This window comes from Somniosus microcephalus, chromosome 2 (assembly GCF_052327205.1).
Source record: "Somniosus microcephalus isolate GS21.2 chromosome 2, FLI_Smic_1.0, whole genome shotgun sequence".
Lineage (NCBI taxonomy): Eukaryota > Metazoa > Chordata > Chondrichthyes > Squaliformes > Somniosidae > Somniosus > Somniosus microcephalus.
Genome location: NC_140988.1, coordinates 256,471,169 through 256,482,919, shown reverse-complemented (window position 1 = coordinate 256,482,919; position 11,751 = coordinate 256,471,169). Strand labels below are relative to the sequence as shown.

Sequence of the window (11,751 nt, the reverse complement as noted above, 5' to 3'; positions counted from 1 at the left end):
TACTGCAATCGGACTTGTCACCTTTCTTGAAGATGGTCACAATTACGGCATCTCTGAGATCCCCTAGTATGCTCTCCTCCTTCCAGATAAGAGAAATGAGTTCATGAATTCACGCCAGTAGTGCTTCTCCACCATGCTTTAGTGCCTCGGCAGGGATTCCATCTGCTCCTGAGGCCTTGTTGCTCTTCAGTTGTCGGATGGCCTTTTCAACCTCATGCCGGGCTGGGGTTGTGCTGAGATGGTGGCAGGTAGCATGCTGTGGGATGGAGTTGAGGACACTCGTGTCGAAGACAGAGTCGTGGTTAAGGAGATCTTCGAAGTGCTCCTTCCAGCGGGCACTGACTGCTTCCCTGTCCTTGATGAGTACCTCTCCATTCTTGGCCCACAGTGGGGAAGGGCCTTGGGTGCTTGGGCCGTAGATGGTCTTGACTGCACTAAAGAATCCACGGATGTCGTGGTTGTCGGCTAGCTGCTGGATCTCCTGTGCTTTCTCCACCCACCATCTGTTCTTTAGGTCGCGAGTTTTTTGTTGGACCTCGGCCTTCAGGCTTCTGTAGGGCTGCTTTCATGCTCTCAAGCTCTGTTGCGGTTTCCAGATCAGAAATGCCTTGCGCTTGCGGCTTATTTGCTCCTGGATCTCCTGGTCATTCTCGTCGAACCAGTCTTGGTGTTTCCTGGTCGAGTGACCAAGCGTCTCTTCACAGGTGCTGATTATGGAGGCCTTGAGTGCAACCAGATGCTGTGGGTACTCTGTGTCTCTGCATCACTGGGAGTCGTCAGGTTGTTTGTGAGGTGCAGGCTGAATAGGGCTTTCTTAGTGGGATCTTTGAGTGCTCCAGCGTTAATTTTCCTGCGGCATTGTTTCTGTTGCCGCCGCTGTTTTGGGGCTACATTGTTGGAGATGACAGAGCGGATTAGGCGGTGGTCTGTCCAGCAGTCATCAGCTCCTGTCATAGCACGGGTGATGCGGATGTCCTTGCGGTCCCTCGCTCGGATGATGACGTAGTCCAGCAGATGCCAGTGCTTGGAACGAGGGTGCTGCCATGAAGCCTTGTACTTGTCACTCTGACGGAACAAGGTGTTGGTTATGACAAGGCCATGTTCTAAGCATTTCGAGAGGAGGAGGGTACCGTTGGAGTTGGCTTTCCTTACCCCCTCTCTGCCGATCACACCTCTCCAGAGGTCTGTGTCCTTTCCAACTCTGGCATTGAAGTCGCCAAGGGGGATCAGCTTGTCGCCCGTTGGGACTCGGGACAGGGATTGTTCGAGGCTGGAGTAGAATTCCTCTTTGGTCTCGTCTGTGGCTTCCAGTGTTGGGGCGTATGCACTGATGACCGTAGCGCATTGGTTTCTGGATAGGGTGAGTTGAAGAGTCACGAGGCGCTCGTTTATACCGCTAGGGGAGTCTCTGAGACGCCCGACCAGTTCATTTTTTATGGCGAAGCCTACCCCATGGAGGCGGCGTTCTGGAAAGGCAAACCCAAAGAAGGTGTAGCCACCGCCTTGCTCCTTGAGCTGGCCTTCCCCTGCCCACAATCACTTATGCTTTGTAGATCGTGGAATGGCTTTGGAGAGTCAGGAAGTGAGACACTCACCACAGAATGCCCAGCCTCTGACCTGCTCTCGTGGCCACATTATTTATGTGGCTGGTCCAGTTAAGTTTCTGGTCAATGGTGACCCCCATCGATGGTGGAGAATTCGGCGATGGTAATGCCATGAATGTCAAGGGGAAGTGGTGTGACTCTCGCTTGTTGGACATAGTCATTGCCTGGCACTTGTATGGCGCAAATGTTACTTGGCACTTATCAGTCCAAGGCTGAATGTCATCCAGGTCTTGTTGCATGCGGACATGGACTCCTTCATTATCTGAGGAGTTGTGAATATAACTGAACACTGTGCAATCATCAGTGAACATCCCCACTTCTGACCTTATGATGGGGGGGAAGATCATTGATGAAGCAGCTGAAGATGGTTGGACCTAGCACACTGCCCTGAGGAACTCCTGCAACAATGTCCTGGGGCTGAGATGATTGACCCCCAACAACCACAACCATCTTCCTTTGTGCTCGGTATGACTCCAGCCAGTGGATAGTTTTCCCCCCCGATTCCCGTTGACTTCAATTTTACTAAGGCTTCTTGATGCACACTCGGTCAAATGCTGCCTTGCGTCACTCTCACCTCACCGCTGGAATTCAGCTCTTTTGTTCATATTTGGACCAAGGCTGTAATGAGGTTTGGAGTCGCATGGTCTTGCCGGAAACCAAACTGACCATCAGTGAGCAGGTTATTGGTAAGTGCCGCTTGATAGCACTGTCGACGACACCTTCCATCATTTTGCTGATTGAGAGTAGACTCTCCACCGTCGTCCAGCTGAGTGGGACTGCACTCGCCTGGTTTAATTCCTATCTTTCCAGCTGTAACCATAGAATCACCTACAATGGTTTCTCTTCCCAATCCCGCACTGTCACCCCTGGTGTCCTCCAAGGATCTATCCTTGGCCCCCTCCTATTTCTCATCTACATGCTGCACCTCGGTAACATCATCCGGCAACACAACGTGAGTTTTCACATGTACGCTGATGATACCCAGCTCTACCTCTCCTCCACCTCTCAAACCCTCCACCATCCCTATACTATCAGACTGCTTGTCCAACATCCCGCACTGGATAAGTAGAAATTTTCTCCAATTAAATATCGGGAAGACTGAAGCCATTATGTTTGGTTCACGGCACAAACTCCATTCCCTTTCCACTGATGTGATCTCTCTCCCCGGCCACTGTCTAAGGCTGACCAAGTCTGTTCGCAACCTTGGTGTCATATTTGATCACGAATTGAGCTTCCGACCTCATATCCGTTCTATCACTAAGACAGCCCATTTCCACCTTCGTAATATCGCCCGTCTCCGCCCTTACCTCAACTTATCTGCTGCTTAAACCCTCAGCCATGACTCTGTTACCTCTAGACTTGACTATTCCAATGCATTCCTGGCCGGCCTCCCTAGTTCTACCCTCCAGAAACTTGAGATCATCCAAAACTGTGCTGCCTGTGTGTGAACTCGAACCAAGTCCCACTCACCCATCTCCCCTGTGCTTGCTGACCTACATTGGCTCCCAATTAAGCAACGCCTTGATTTTAAAATTCTCATCCTTGTTTTCAAATCCCTCCATGGCTTCGCCCCTCCTTATCTCTGTAATCTCCTCCAGCCTATAATCCCCCTAGACCTCTGCGCTCTGCCTATTCTGGCCTTTTGAACATCCTGAATTTTAAATGCTCCACCATTGGTGGTCGTGCCTTCAGCTGCCTAGGTCCTAAGCTCTGATATTCCCTCCCTAAACTTCTCTGCCTCTTCACTACTCGCTCCTCCTTTAAGACACTCCTTAAAACCTACCTCTTTGACCAAGCTTTTGGACATCTGCCCTAACATCTCCTTCTATGGCTTGGTGTCAAATTTCTTTTTTGATAACACTCCCATGAAGTGCCTTGTGACGTTTTATTACGTTAAAGGCGCTATATAAATATTTATTGTTATATACAAAAATAAATTAAAAATGAGGAAAAAATTGCCTGTCTGCCTCTCTCTCTCTCAGATGCAAGCCATTACTGTTGGCCTGTTATATCAAAAATAAACAGAGGTGGAAATAACGAGTTGGCTCCAAAGTAACTGAGGCACTTTCTGGTGGCGATTGAAGTAGCATTAAATGCAGACACTCTTTCACTTTTTAAGTTTACAGAACTAAAGCTACAACAGGTGTCATTCTCATCCTAGTTTTCAAATCCCTCCAGGACCTCGCCCCTCCCTATCTCTAAACCCCTCCAGTCCCACAACTCCCTGAGAGATCTAAGCTCCTCTAATTCTGGCCTCTTGAGCATCCCTGATTTTAATCGCTCAACCATTATTGGCTGTGCCTTCAGCTGCCTAGGCCCTAAGCTCTGGAATTCCCTCTCTAAACCTCTCCGCTTCTCTTTCCTCCTTTAAGACGGTCCTTAAACCCTACCTACCTCTTTGACCAAACTTTTAGTCATTTGCCCTAATTTCTCCTTATGTGGCTCGGTGTTAAATTTTGTTTTATAACACTCCTGTGAAGCACCTTGGGACGTTTTACTATGTTAAAGGCGCTATATAAACACAAGTTGTTGTCATCAAAACACTGTAATTTCTGTCTCACACACATAGCCTCTGTTAAAGTAAAACACAATATAAATTTTATCTGAGTAAAGCTTTTGAAATTTGTCCTCTTTTTCAATTATGTGAAGAAAAGCTACTGGGCAGAAAGTGCTAGGAGCTGAAGAAAAATATAGCTGACTGAACAGTAGTGATGCGTACAGGGAAATTAGGTACACTGCATGTAATCAAATGGTCCAAATGTGACAGAGTCACAACTCTGGGCAGAAATAGCAACTCTAGGCTTGGTGTTTGGGAGACGCTGAGGCCTTCGAGTAAAAACTTTAAAGAAAGCATTAAAAGACAAAATAATTCAATGGAAAAATGTACTAAGTAATGTAAAATATGTAATTTTTGATTTATTTTGTTTAAACCCTTATTTTGGACATTAGAAATTTTGGTTAGAGAAAAGAAATGGTAGATGAAAAAACAGGAAGGAAGCAAATTATAGGAACCGGATATGTAGATTTCACCTCAGGCTAATATATGCCAGCTATAAACAATGTTAAATATTCACCTTTAACATTGGAATGGCCCATCACAGTGTCACCTACAAAAGTGACATATTTATAATGAGTTTTCAATGAAACACGCACCCATGTACTAAATTTAATATATTACTAGTTTATCTCTCGTGGGGTATGAGTTCTTTGGTTTGCGTGATTCCTTCCTTTTCCACCAGTAAGCGTGATTCCAGTTTTTTTTTAGTGTCTATGCTTAATGATGGGCAACTGTTTATGGTCTTAGTTCTATTACATTGCCATTCTGCCTGCTACTCTTATCTCTAGTTCTCTTCCGCTGTGCTGTGTGTTGACTGTTTCAGATGACATGGTAACATTGTTTAATATGCTTGCCCATGTTATTTTTCCCTCTCGCCTTACTTTCTTCACTGTTGGGCAGGAGGCGAGTTCCAAATACTTTTCCTTTACTCGGTTTATGAAGAGCCCGCCATTAGTCTCGCCAACTAGCAATTTTTAGTTTCTGCTGTCTGATTAGGAAACGTGCTTGCGCTCAGTTGATTGATAGTCATGTAACAACATACTAACAGTAGCACTGACAGGTGCAATACCATTATATTGTTGCAACCATTTTTGATATATTAGTAGATAAAGGTTTTGATTTGATAGGGAAGGATTATTTCTTCTGGCTGGGGAATCAGGTATGTGGGGGTCATCAGCTGTGTCTCAGTGGTAGCACTCTCACTCTGAATCACAAGGTCGTGGATTCAAGTCCCACTCCGAGATGCGAGCACAAAATCAAGGCAGACGCTCAAGTGCACTACTGAGGGAGTGCTGTCTTTCGGATGAAACGTTAAACCAAGGCCCTGTCTGCTCTCTCAAATGGACATAAAAGATCCCATGGCACTATTTCGAAGAACAGCAGGGGATTTATGCCCGGTGTCCTGGCCAACATTTATCCCTCAATCAACATCACTAAAAAAATTAGCTGGTCATTAGCACATTGTTGTTTGTGGGACCTTGCTGTGTGCAAGGACCTTCCTACATTACAACAGTGGCTACACTTCAAAAGTACTTAACTGACTGTAAAGCGCTTTGCGATGGCCAGAGGTCATGAATGATGCTATATAAATGCAAGCCTTTATTTTTTTAAATTGTAAAAGCGCGGCCCATTATGGTTTTATAATTTAAAAGCTGGCTGCGCGGGATCCCTGGAGCATAGAAACATAGAAGATAGGAGCAGGAGTAGGCCATTCGGCCCTTCGAGCCTGCTCCACCATTCAACGAGATCATGGCTGATCATCCAAACCCTAGCACCCGGTCCCTACACCGACAGCCATCCCACCCAAACCCTATCCCCGTAACCCCACGTATTTAATCCCCCCTAACACTAAGGGCCAATTTTTATCATGGCCAATCAACCTAACCCAGCATGACTGGGAACATTGGTGGAGAGGGGTTAGAAGAAATTTCTTTGCAGAGTGTTGTTGGAACATGGAATGCTTTGCCATAGAGAGTAATTGAGACAAAGATATTTGCATGTTTTAAGGGAAAAGTAGATAAACATTTGAATCAGAGAAAGATAGATTGGCGCAGAGAAAGGAAACTGCAGTGGGATTCGTTTTGGATTATCTTAACAAAGAGCCAGCACAGATATTGTGGGCCAAATGGCCTCCTCCTGGGCTGTAAACATCTATATTTCTATGGGGAACTGACATGTTTCAGTATTCTGTACTAGCTTGGTCCCACAAAAAACTTTTGCTGCATACTCCCAAAAATGCCCTCAAGGATATTGGTTTATGCTTTGAATTTCTCATATATGGCTATGAAAACCAGCTCTTGGACTACAGTAAATATCTGTCTCACTACAATTGAATAACAATAAAAAAAACACTGCCACCAAGAGCTAGCTAATATCTAATAATAAAACTAAATATCAACTTATGTACATTTTAAAAAATATAGTTACATTTCACCTGGTTAGAGCAGACTACTGCTTCAAACAGGCTGTCCAAAAGTAATTTCTTATCAGGCAATGCCGCAAGATACAGGAAACTTTCTGATATCCGGCACTGAGCTGGTGCCGTACCATCAAAAGTGCTGGACATACCAGCGTTAATGTTGAAACATACGGACCTGAAAAGCTCCGTGTGAATCAACAAACCCTGTTGCTTAGCAACAACTTCAAAACAGTCGGCTGCAGCTGCAAGTGTCTAGCTGAAGCTGTTACTATAGCTACAGACCTTGCAGTGCCTGACTGGGAAAAAAAAAGCAACGAGAACTAAAAAAACTTACAGAAAACGGCTCCTGGTTTTTGCCGTTAGATCGCGTATTCCGGACATATAACCTCCGGATAAACCAAAGTTTCCTGATTTTAAAAAATTCGTTCCTGGGATGTGGGTGTCGGTGGCAAGGCCGGCATTTATTGCCTATCCCTAATTGCCCTTGAGAAGGTGGTGGCAAACCGCCTTCTTAAACCGCTGCAGTCTTTGTAGTGGTTTGTTAGGCCATTTCAGAGGGCAGTTAAGTGTCAACCACATTGCTGTGGGTCTGGAGGCACATATAGGCCAGACCAGGTAAAGACGGCAGGTTTTCTTCCCTAAAGGATAATCGTGAACCAGATGGGGTTTTACGACAATCCGGTAGTTTCATGGTCACCATTACTACAACAACTTGTATTTATATAGCACCTTTAATGTAGGAAAACGTACCAAGACGCTTCACAGGAGTGTTATAAGACAAAAAATTGACACCGAGCCATATAAGAAATTAGGGCAGATGACCAAAAGCTTGGTCAAAGAGGAAGGTTTTAAGGAGCATCTTAAAAGGAGGAAAGCAAGGTAGAGAGGCAGAGAGGTTTAGGAAGGGAGTTCCAGAGCTTAGGGCCTAGGCAGCTGAAGGCACGGCCACCAATGGTTGAGCGATTATAATCAGGGATGCTAAAGAGGGCAGAATTAGAGGAGCGCAGATATCTTGGTGGGGGGGGGGGGTGGTTGTGGGGCTGAAGGAGATTAGAGAGATAGGGAGGGGCGAGGACATGGAGGGATTTGTAAACAAGGATGAGAATTTTGAAATCAAGGTGTTGCTTAACCGGGAGCCAAAGTAGGTCAGCGAGCACAGGGGTGATGGATGAATAGGACTTGGTGTGAGTTAGAACACGGGCAGCCGAGCTTTGGATGACCTTATGTTTACGTAGGGTAGAATGTGGGAGGCCAGCCAGGAGTGCGCTGGAACAGTCAAGTCATAAGAACATAAGAAATAGGAGCAGGAATAGGCCACTTGGCCCCTCGAACCTGCTCTGCCATTCAGTAAGATCATGGCTGATCTTGAGCTCAAAGCCACTTCCCCGCATGCTCCCCATAACCGTTCACTCCCTTAACTTGCAAAAATCTGTCTATCTCCACCATAAATGTATTTAATGACCCAACCTCCACAGCTCTCTGGGGCAGAGAATTCCACAGATTTACGACCCTCAGAGAAGAAATTCCTCCTCATCTCAGTTCTAAAAGGGCGACCCTTTTTGCTAAAACTGTGCCCCCGCGTTCTAGATTTCCCCACGAGGGGAAACATCCTAGAAACATAGAAGATAGGAGCAGGAATAGGCCATTCGGCCCCTCAAGCCTGCTCCGCCATTCAATGCGATCATGGCTGATCATCCAAATTCAGTACCCGGTCCCTGCTTTCTCCCCATACCCCTTGATCCCTTTAGCCTTAAGAAATATATCCAACTCCTTCTTGAATATATATTTAATGTATTGGCCTCTACTGCCTTCTGTGGTAGAGAATTCCACTGGTTCACCACTCTCTGGGTGAAGAATTCCTCCTCCTTTCTGTCCTAAATGGCCTACCCCTTATCCTTAGACTGTGACTCCTGGTTCTGGACTCCCCGACCATCGGGAACATCCTTCCAGCATCTAGTCTGTCCAGTCCTGTCAGAATTTTATAAGTTTCAATGAGATACCCTCTCATTCTTCTAAACTCCAGCAAGTACAAGCCCAATCGACCCAATCTCTCCTCATACGTTATTCCTGCCATCCCAGGTATCAGCCTGGTGAATCTTCGCTGAACTCCTTCCATGGCAAGAACATCATTCCTCACATAAGGCGACCAAAACTGCACACAATACTCAAGATGTGGTCTCACCAAGGCCAGCAAGACATCCTTGTTCCTGTACTCAAACCCTCTCGCTACGAAGGCCAACATGCCATTTGCCTTCTTAGCCGCCTGCTGCACCTGCATGCTTACCTTCAGTGACTGGTGCACAGGGACACCCAGGTCTCGTTGCACTTCCCCTTCTCCCAATCTATTGCCATTCAGATAATAATCTGCCTTCCTGTTTTTGACACCAAAGTGGATAACCTCACATTTATCCACGTTATATTGAATCTGCTATGCTTTTGCCCAATCACCCAACCTGTCCAAATCATACTGGAGTTTCTCGGCATCCTCCTCACAGCACACACGCCCACCCAGCTTTGTGTCGTCTGCAAATTTGGAGATATTACATCTAGATCCCTTGTCTAGATCATTAATATATATTGTGAATAGCTGGGGCCCAAGGACCGATCCCTGCGGTACCCCACTAGTCACTGCCTGCCACTCGGAAAAAGACCCGTTTATTCCAACTCTTTGCTTTCTGTCTGCCAACCAGTTCTCTATCCAAGTCAATACCTTGCCCCCAATCCTCTCTGCATCTACCTTGTTGAGCTCCTTCAGTATGTTATATGTTTCAATAAGATCACCTCTCATTCTTCTAAATTCCAATGAGTATAGGCCCAGCCTGCTCAACCTTTCTTCATAAGTCAGCCCCCTCATCTCTGGAATTAACCTAGTGAATCGTCTCTGAACTGCCTCCAATGCAAGTATTTCCTTCCTTAAATAAGGAAATAAAACCAAAACTGTACTCAGTACTCAAGGTGTGGTCTCACCAATACCCTGTACAGTTGTAGCAGGACATCCCTGCTTTTATACTCCAACCCCTTTGAAATAAAGGCCAACATTCCATTTGCCTTTTTGATTACTTGCTGTACCTGCATGCCTCTGGATTGCTAGTCTAGAAGTAACAAAGGCATGAATGAGGGTTTCAGCAGCAGATGAGCTGAGGCAGGGGCAGAGACGGGCAATGTTACAGAGGTGGAAATAGGTGGTCTTAGTTATGCCACGGATGTGTGATCAGAAGCTCATTTCAGGGTCAAATAGTCTGGTTCAGCCTCATAACAGATGCTAGGTAGAGGGATGGAGTTGGTGGCTAGGGAACGGCATTTGTGACAGGGCCTGAAGACAATGGCTTTGGTCTTCCCAATATTTAATTGGAGAAAATTTCTACTCATCCAGTACTGTATGTCAGACAAGCAGTGCGTCAAACTAGAGACCGTGGAGGGGTTGAGAAAAGTGCTGCTGAGGTAGACTGGCACTATTGCTGATGCTGGCTTTTTATTCCAGATTTATTTAATGAACTGAATTTAAATTCCCCAGCTGCCATGGTGGGATTTGAACTCACATTAGTCCAGGCCTCTGGATTGCTAGTCCAGTAACATAACCACTATGCTACCATACCCCATTATCACATTGCTGTTTGTGGGAACTTGCTGTGTGCAACTTGGATGTCGTGTTTCCTACATTACAACAGTGACTACACTTCAAAAGTACTTAATTGGCTGTAAAGCACTTTGGGGTGGCCTGAAAGGCAAGTCTTTCTTTGTACATCTGCCCTGTAACATCTCCTGTGCTCATTTATCTATGTGCTAAGATTACAACTTAGGAATGAAATGCAGTACATCATTCTTGTGTTTTAAAATTCACCAAATAGAGTTAGAATTATAAGTATTGTAAGTCATTGATACTGATGTGGTCTAAAAAATATTATGCCTTGTTATCGTTGAAAAAAGAAATTTAAATCGAGCTTATGTAAGCCAGTAATATGTAATTATTAATGCTATTACAGAAGAATACCCAAGATTTACAAATGTACCAGTTGAAATATGTACATTTATAGAAATATTATATAAAAACTGAGCAGAGATTTTGTCACAAGGGCTTTGCAAAGAAAAAATTGTATCTGATATCCAAATATTATATTTCTACTTGCACAGATAAATCAATTCTCCAAGTCATTACGTAGATGATTGTATTAGAAAAAAAAGTGTTAAAAATTATCCAGTATAAACATTTTGAAAGACGACTAAATATTGTTGCTATGTTTGTTTCATTGTTTTATATAGCTAATATAATTGATCAAATAGTGACCGTGAGATATCAGAAGACACAACTGCTAGCTTGGTAATTCATCATTAATAATAGCCATTTCTGTCCAGTTGTCCAATAACTGACATTCCGAATTGTCTGAACATTTTTCACGTAACGTACCCTGTGCTGAAAGCAAATTTCAAACAAAATTTTCCAATGTGTTAAAATGCACATTGCTCATATGGTTAAATATTCTGTTTACACTTTCTCTAGTTCACAAAGAAATATTCATGAATATCTGAGCCATTGTCCTGTGCACAGAAAAACATTTAAAAGAAACTGTCTTCTAGCACAGACCTAGAATTATAACATTGTATGGCATTAATCACGATCTGAAGAGGGATTGGAACTTTCTGATGATGAAGATGAGGAGGAAGTAGGGTGCTTTTTCTTTTTCTTAACTTTTTGGCGATGCTTGTGACTTTTGTGCTTGCTTTTCTTTTTCTTTTTAAGAACTTTTTGTTTCTTGCTCTTTTTCTCACTTTTGTCTTCACTGGATGAACAAGATCTGAAAAGAGCAATATATAATTAAATTCCAGCCATTCATATTTTTTTCATAACCCATACCTGATGTGAGATGGAGTGACCGCTGACTCGGTGGTAGTATTCTGGCCTGAGTCAGTGGTCCGGGCACCACTCCAGACAGCCCCGACAAGCAGAGACCGGAGCGCTGGCTCTGAATATTGGATTGGTGTCCAGCAGGGATACTTGTTCTGCTGAGTGCAAGTTCCCACCCCTCCCCCGGCGACATCATAAAGGCTAGATGGAGCGCTTTAGCTTTGGTTTCAGTCCACCTAAGAGAGTCCACCTCAGCTATTCTTCCCTAGTAAGTAGCTCAAGAATCTCATGGGTGAGAGTTAGGACGTGCCCTAGGGCAGAATACAAC

The 11,751-nt window shown here is 44.6% G+C and overlaps 1 protein-coding gene across 1 annotated transcript in view; it reads right to left on the bottom strand.

Annotated features, from left to right (window-relative positions):
- Positions 1-4,500: 4,500 nt before the first annotated feature.
- Positions 4,501-11,751, bottom strand: part of srek1ip1 (SREK1-interacting protein 1) — a 64,710-nt gene continuing 57,459 nt past the window's right edge. Inside the window, exon 5 of the mRNA XM_085971257.1 lies at positions 4,501-11,373. Within this exon, the coding sequence (XP_085827383.1) occupies positions 11,187-11,373 (187 nt within the window). The 3' untranslated portion in view covers positions 4,501-11,186. The remainder of the gene's footprint in view (positions 11,374-11,751) is intronic.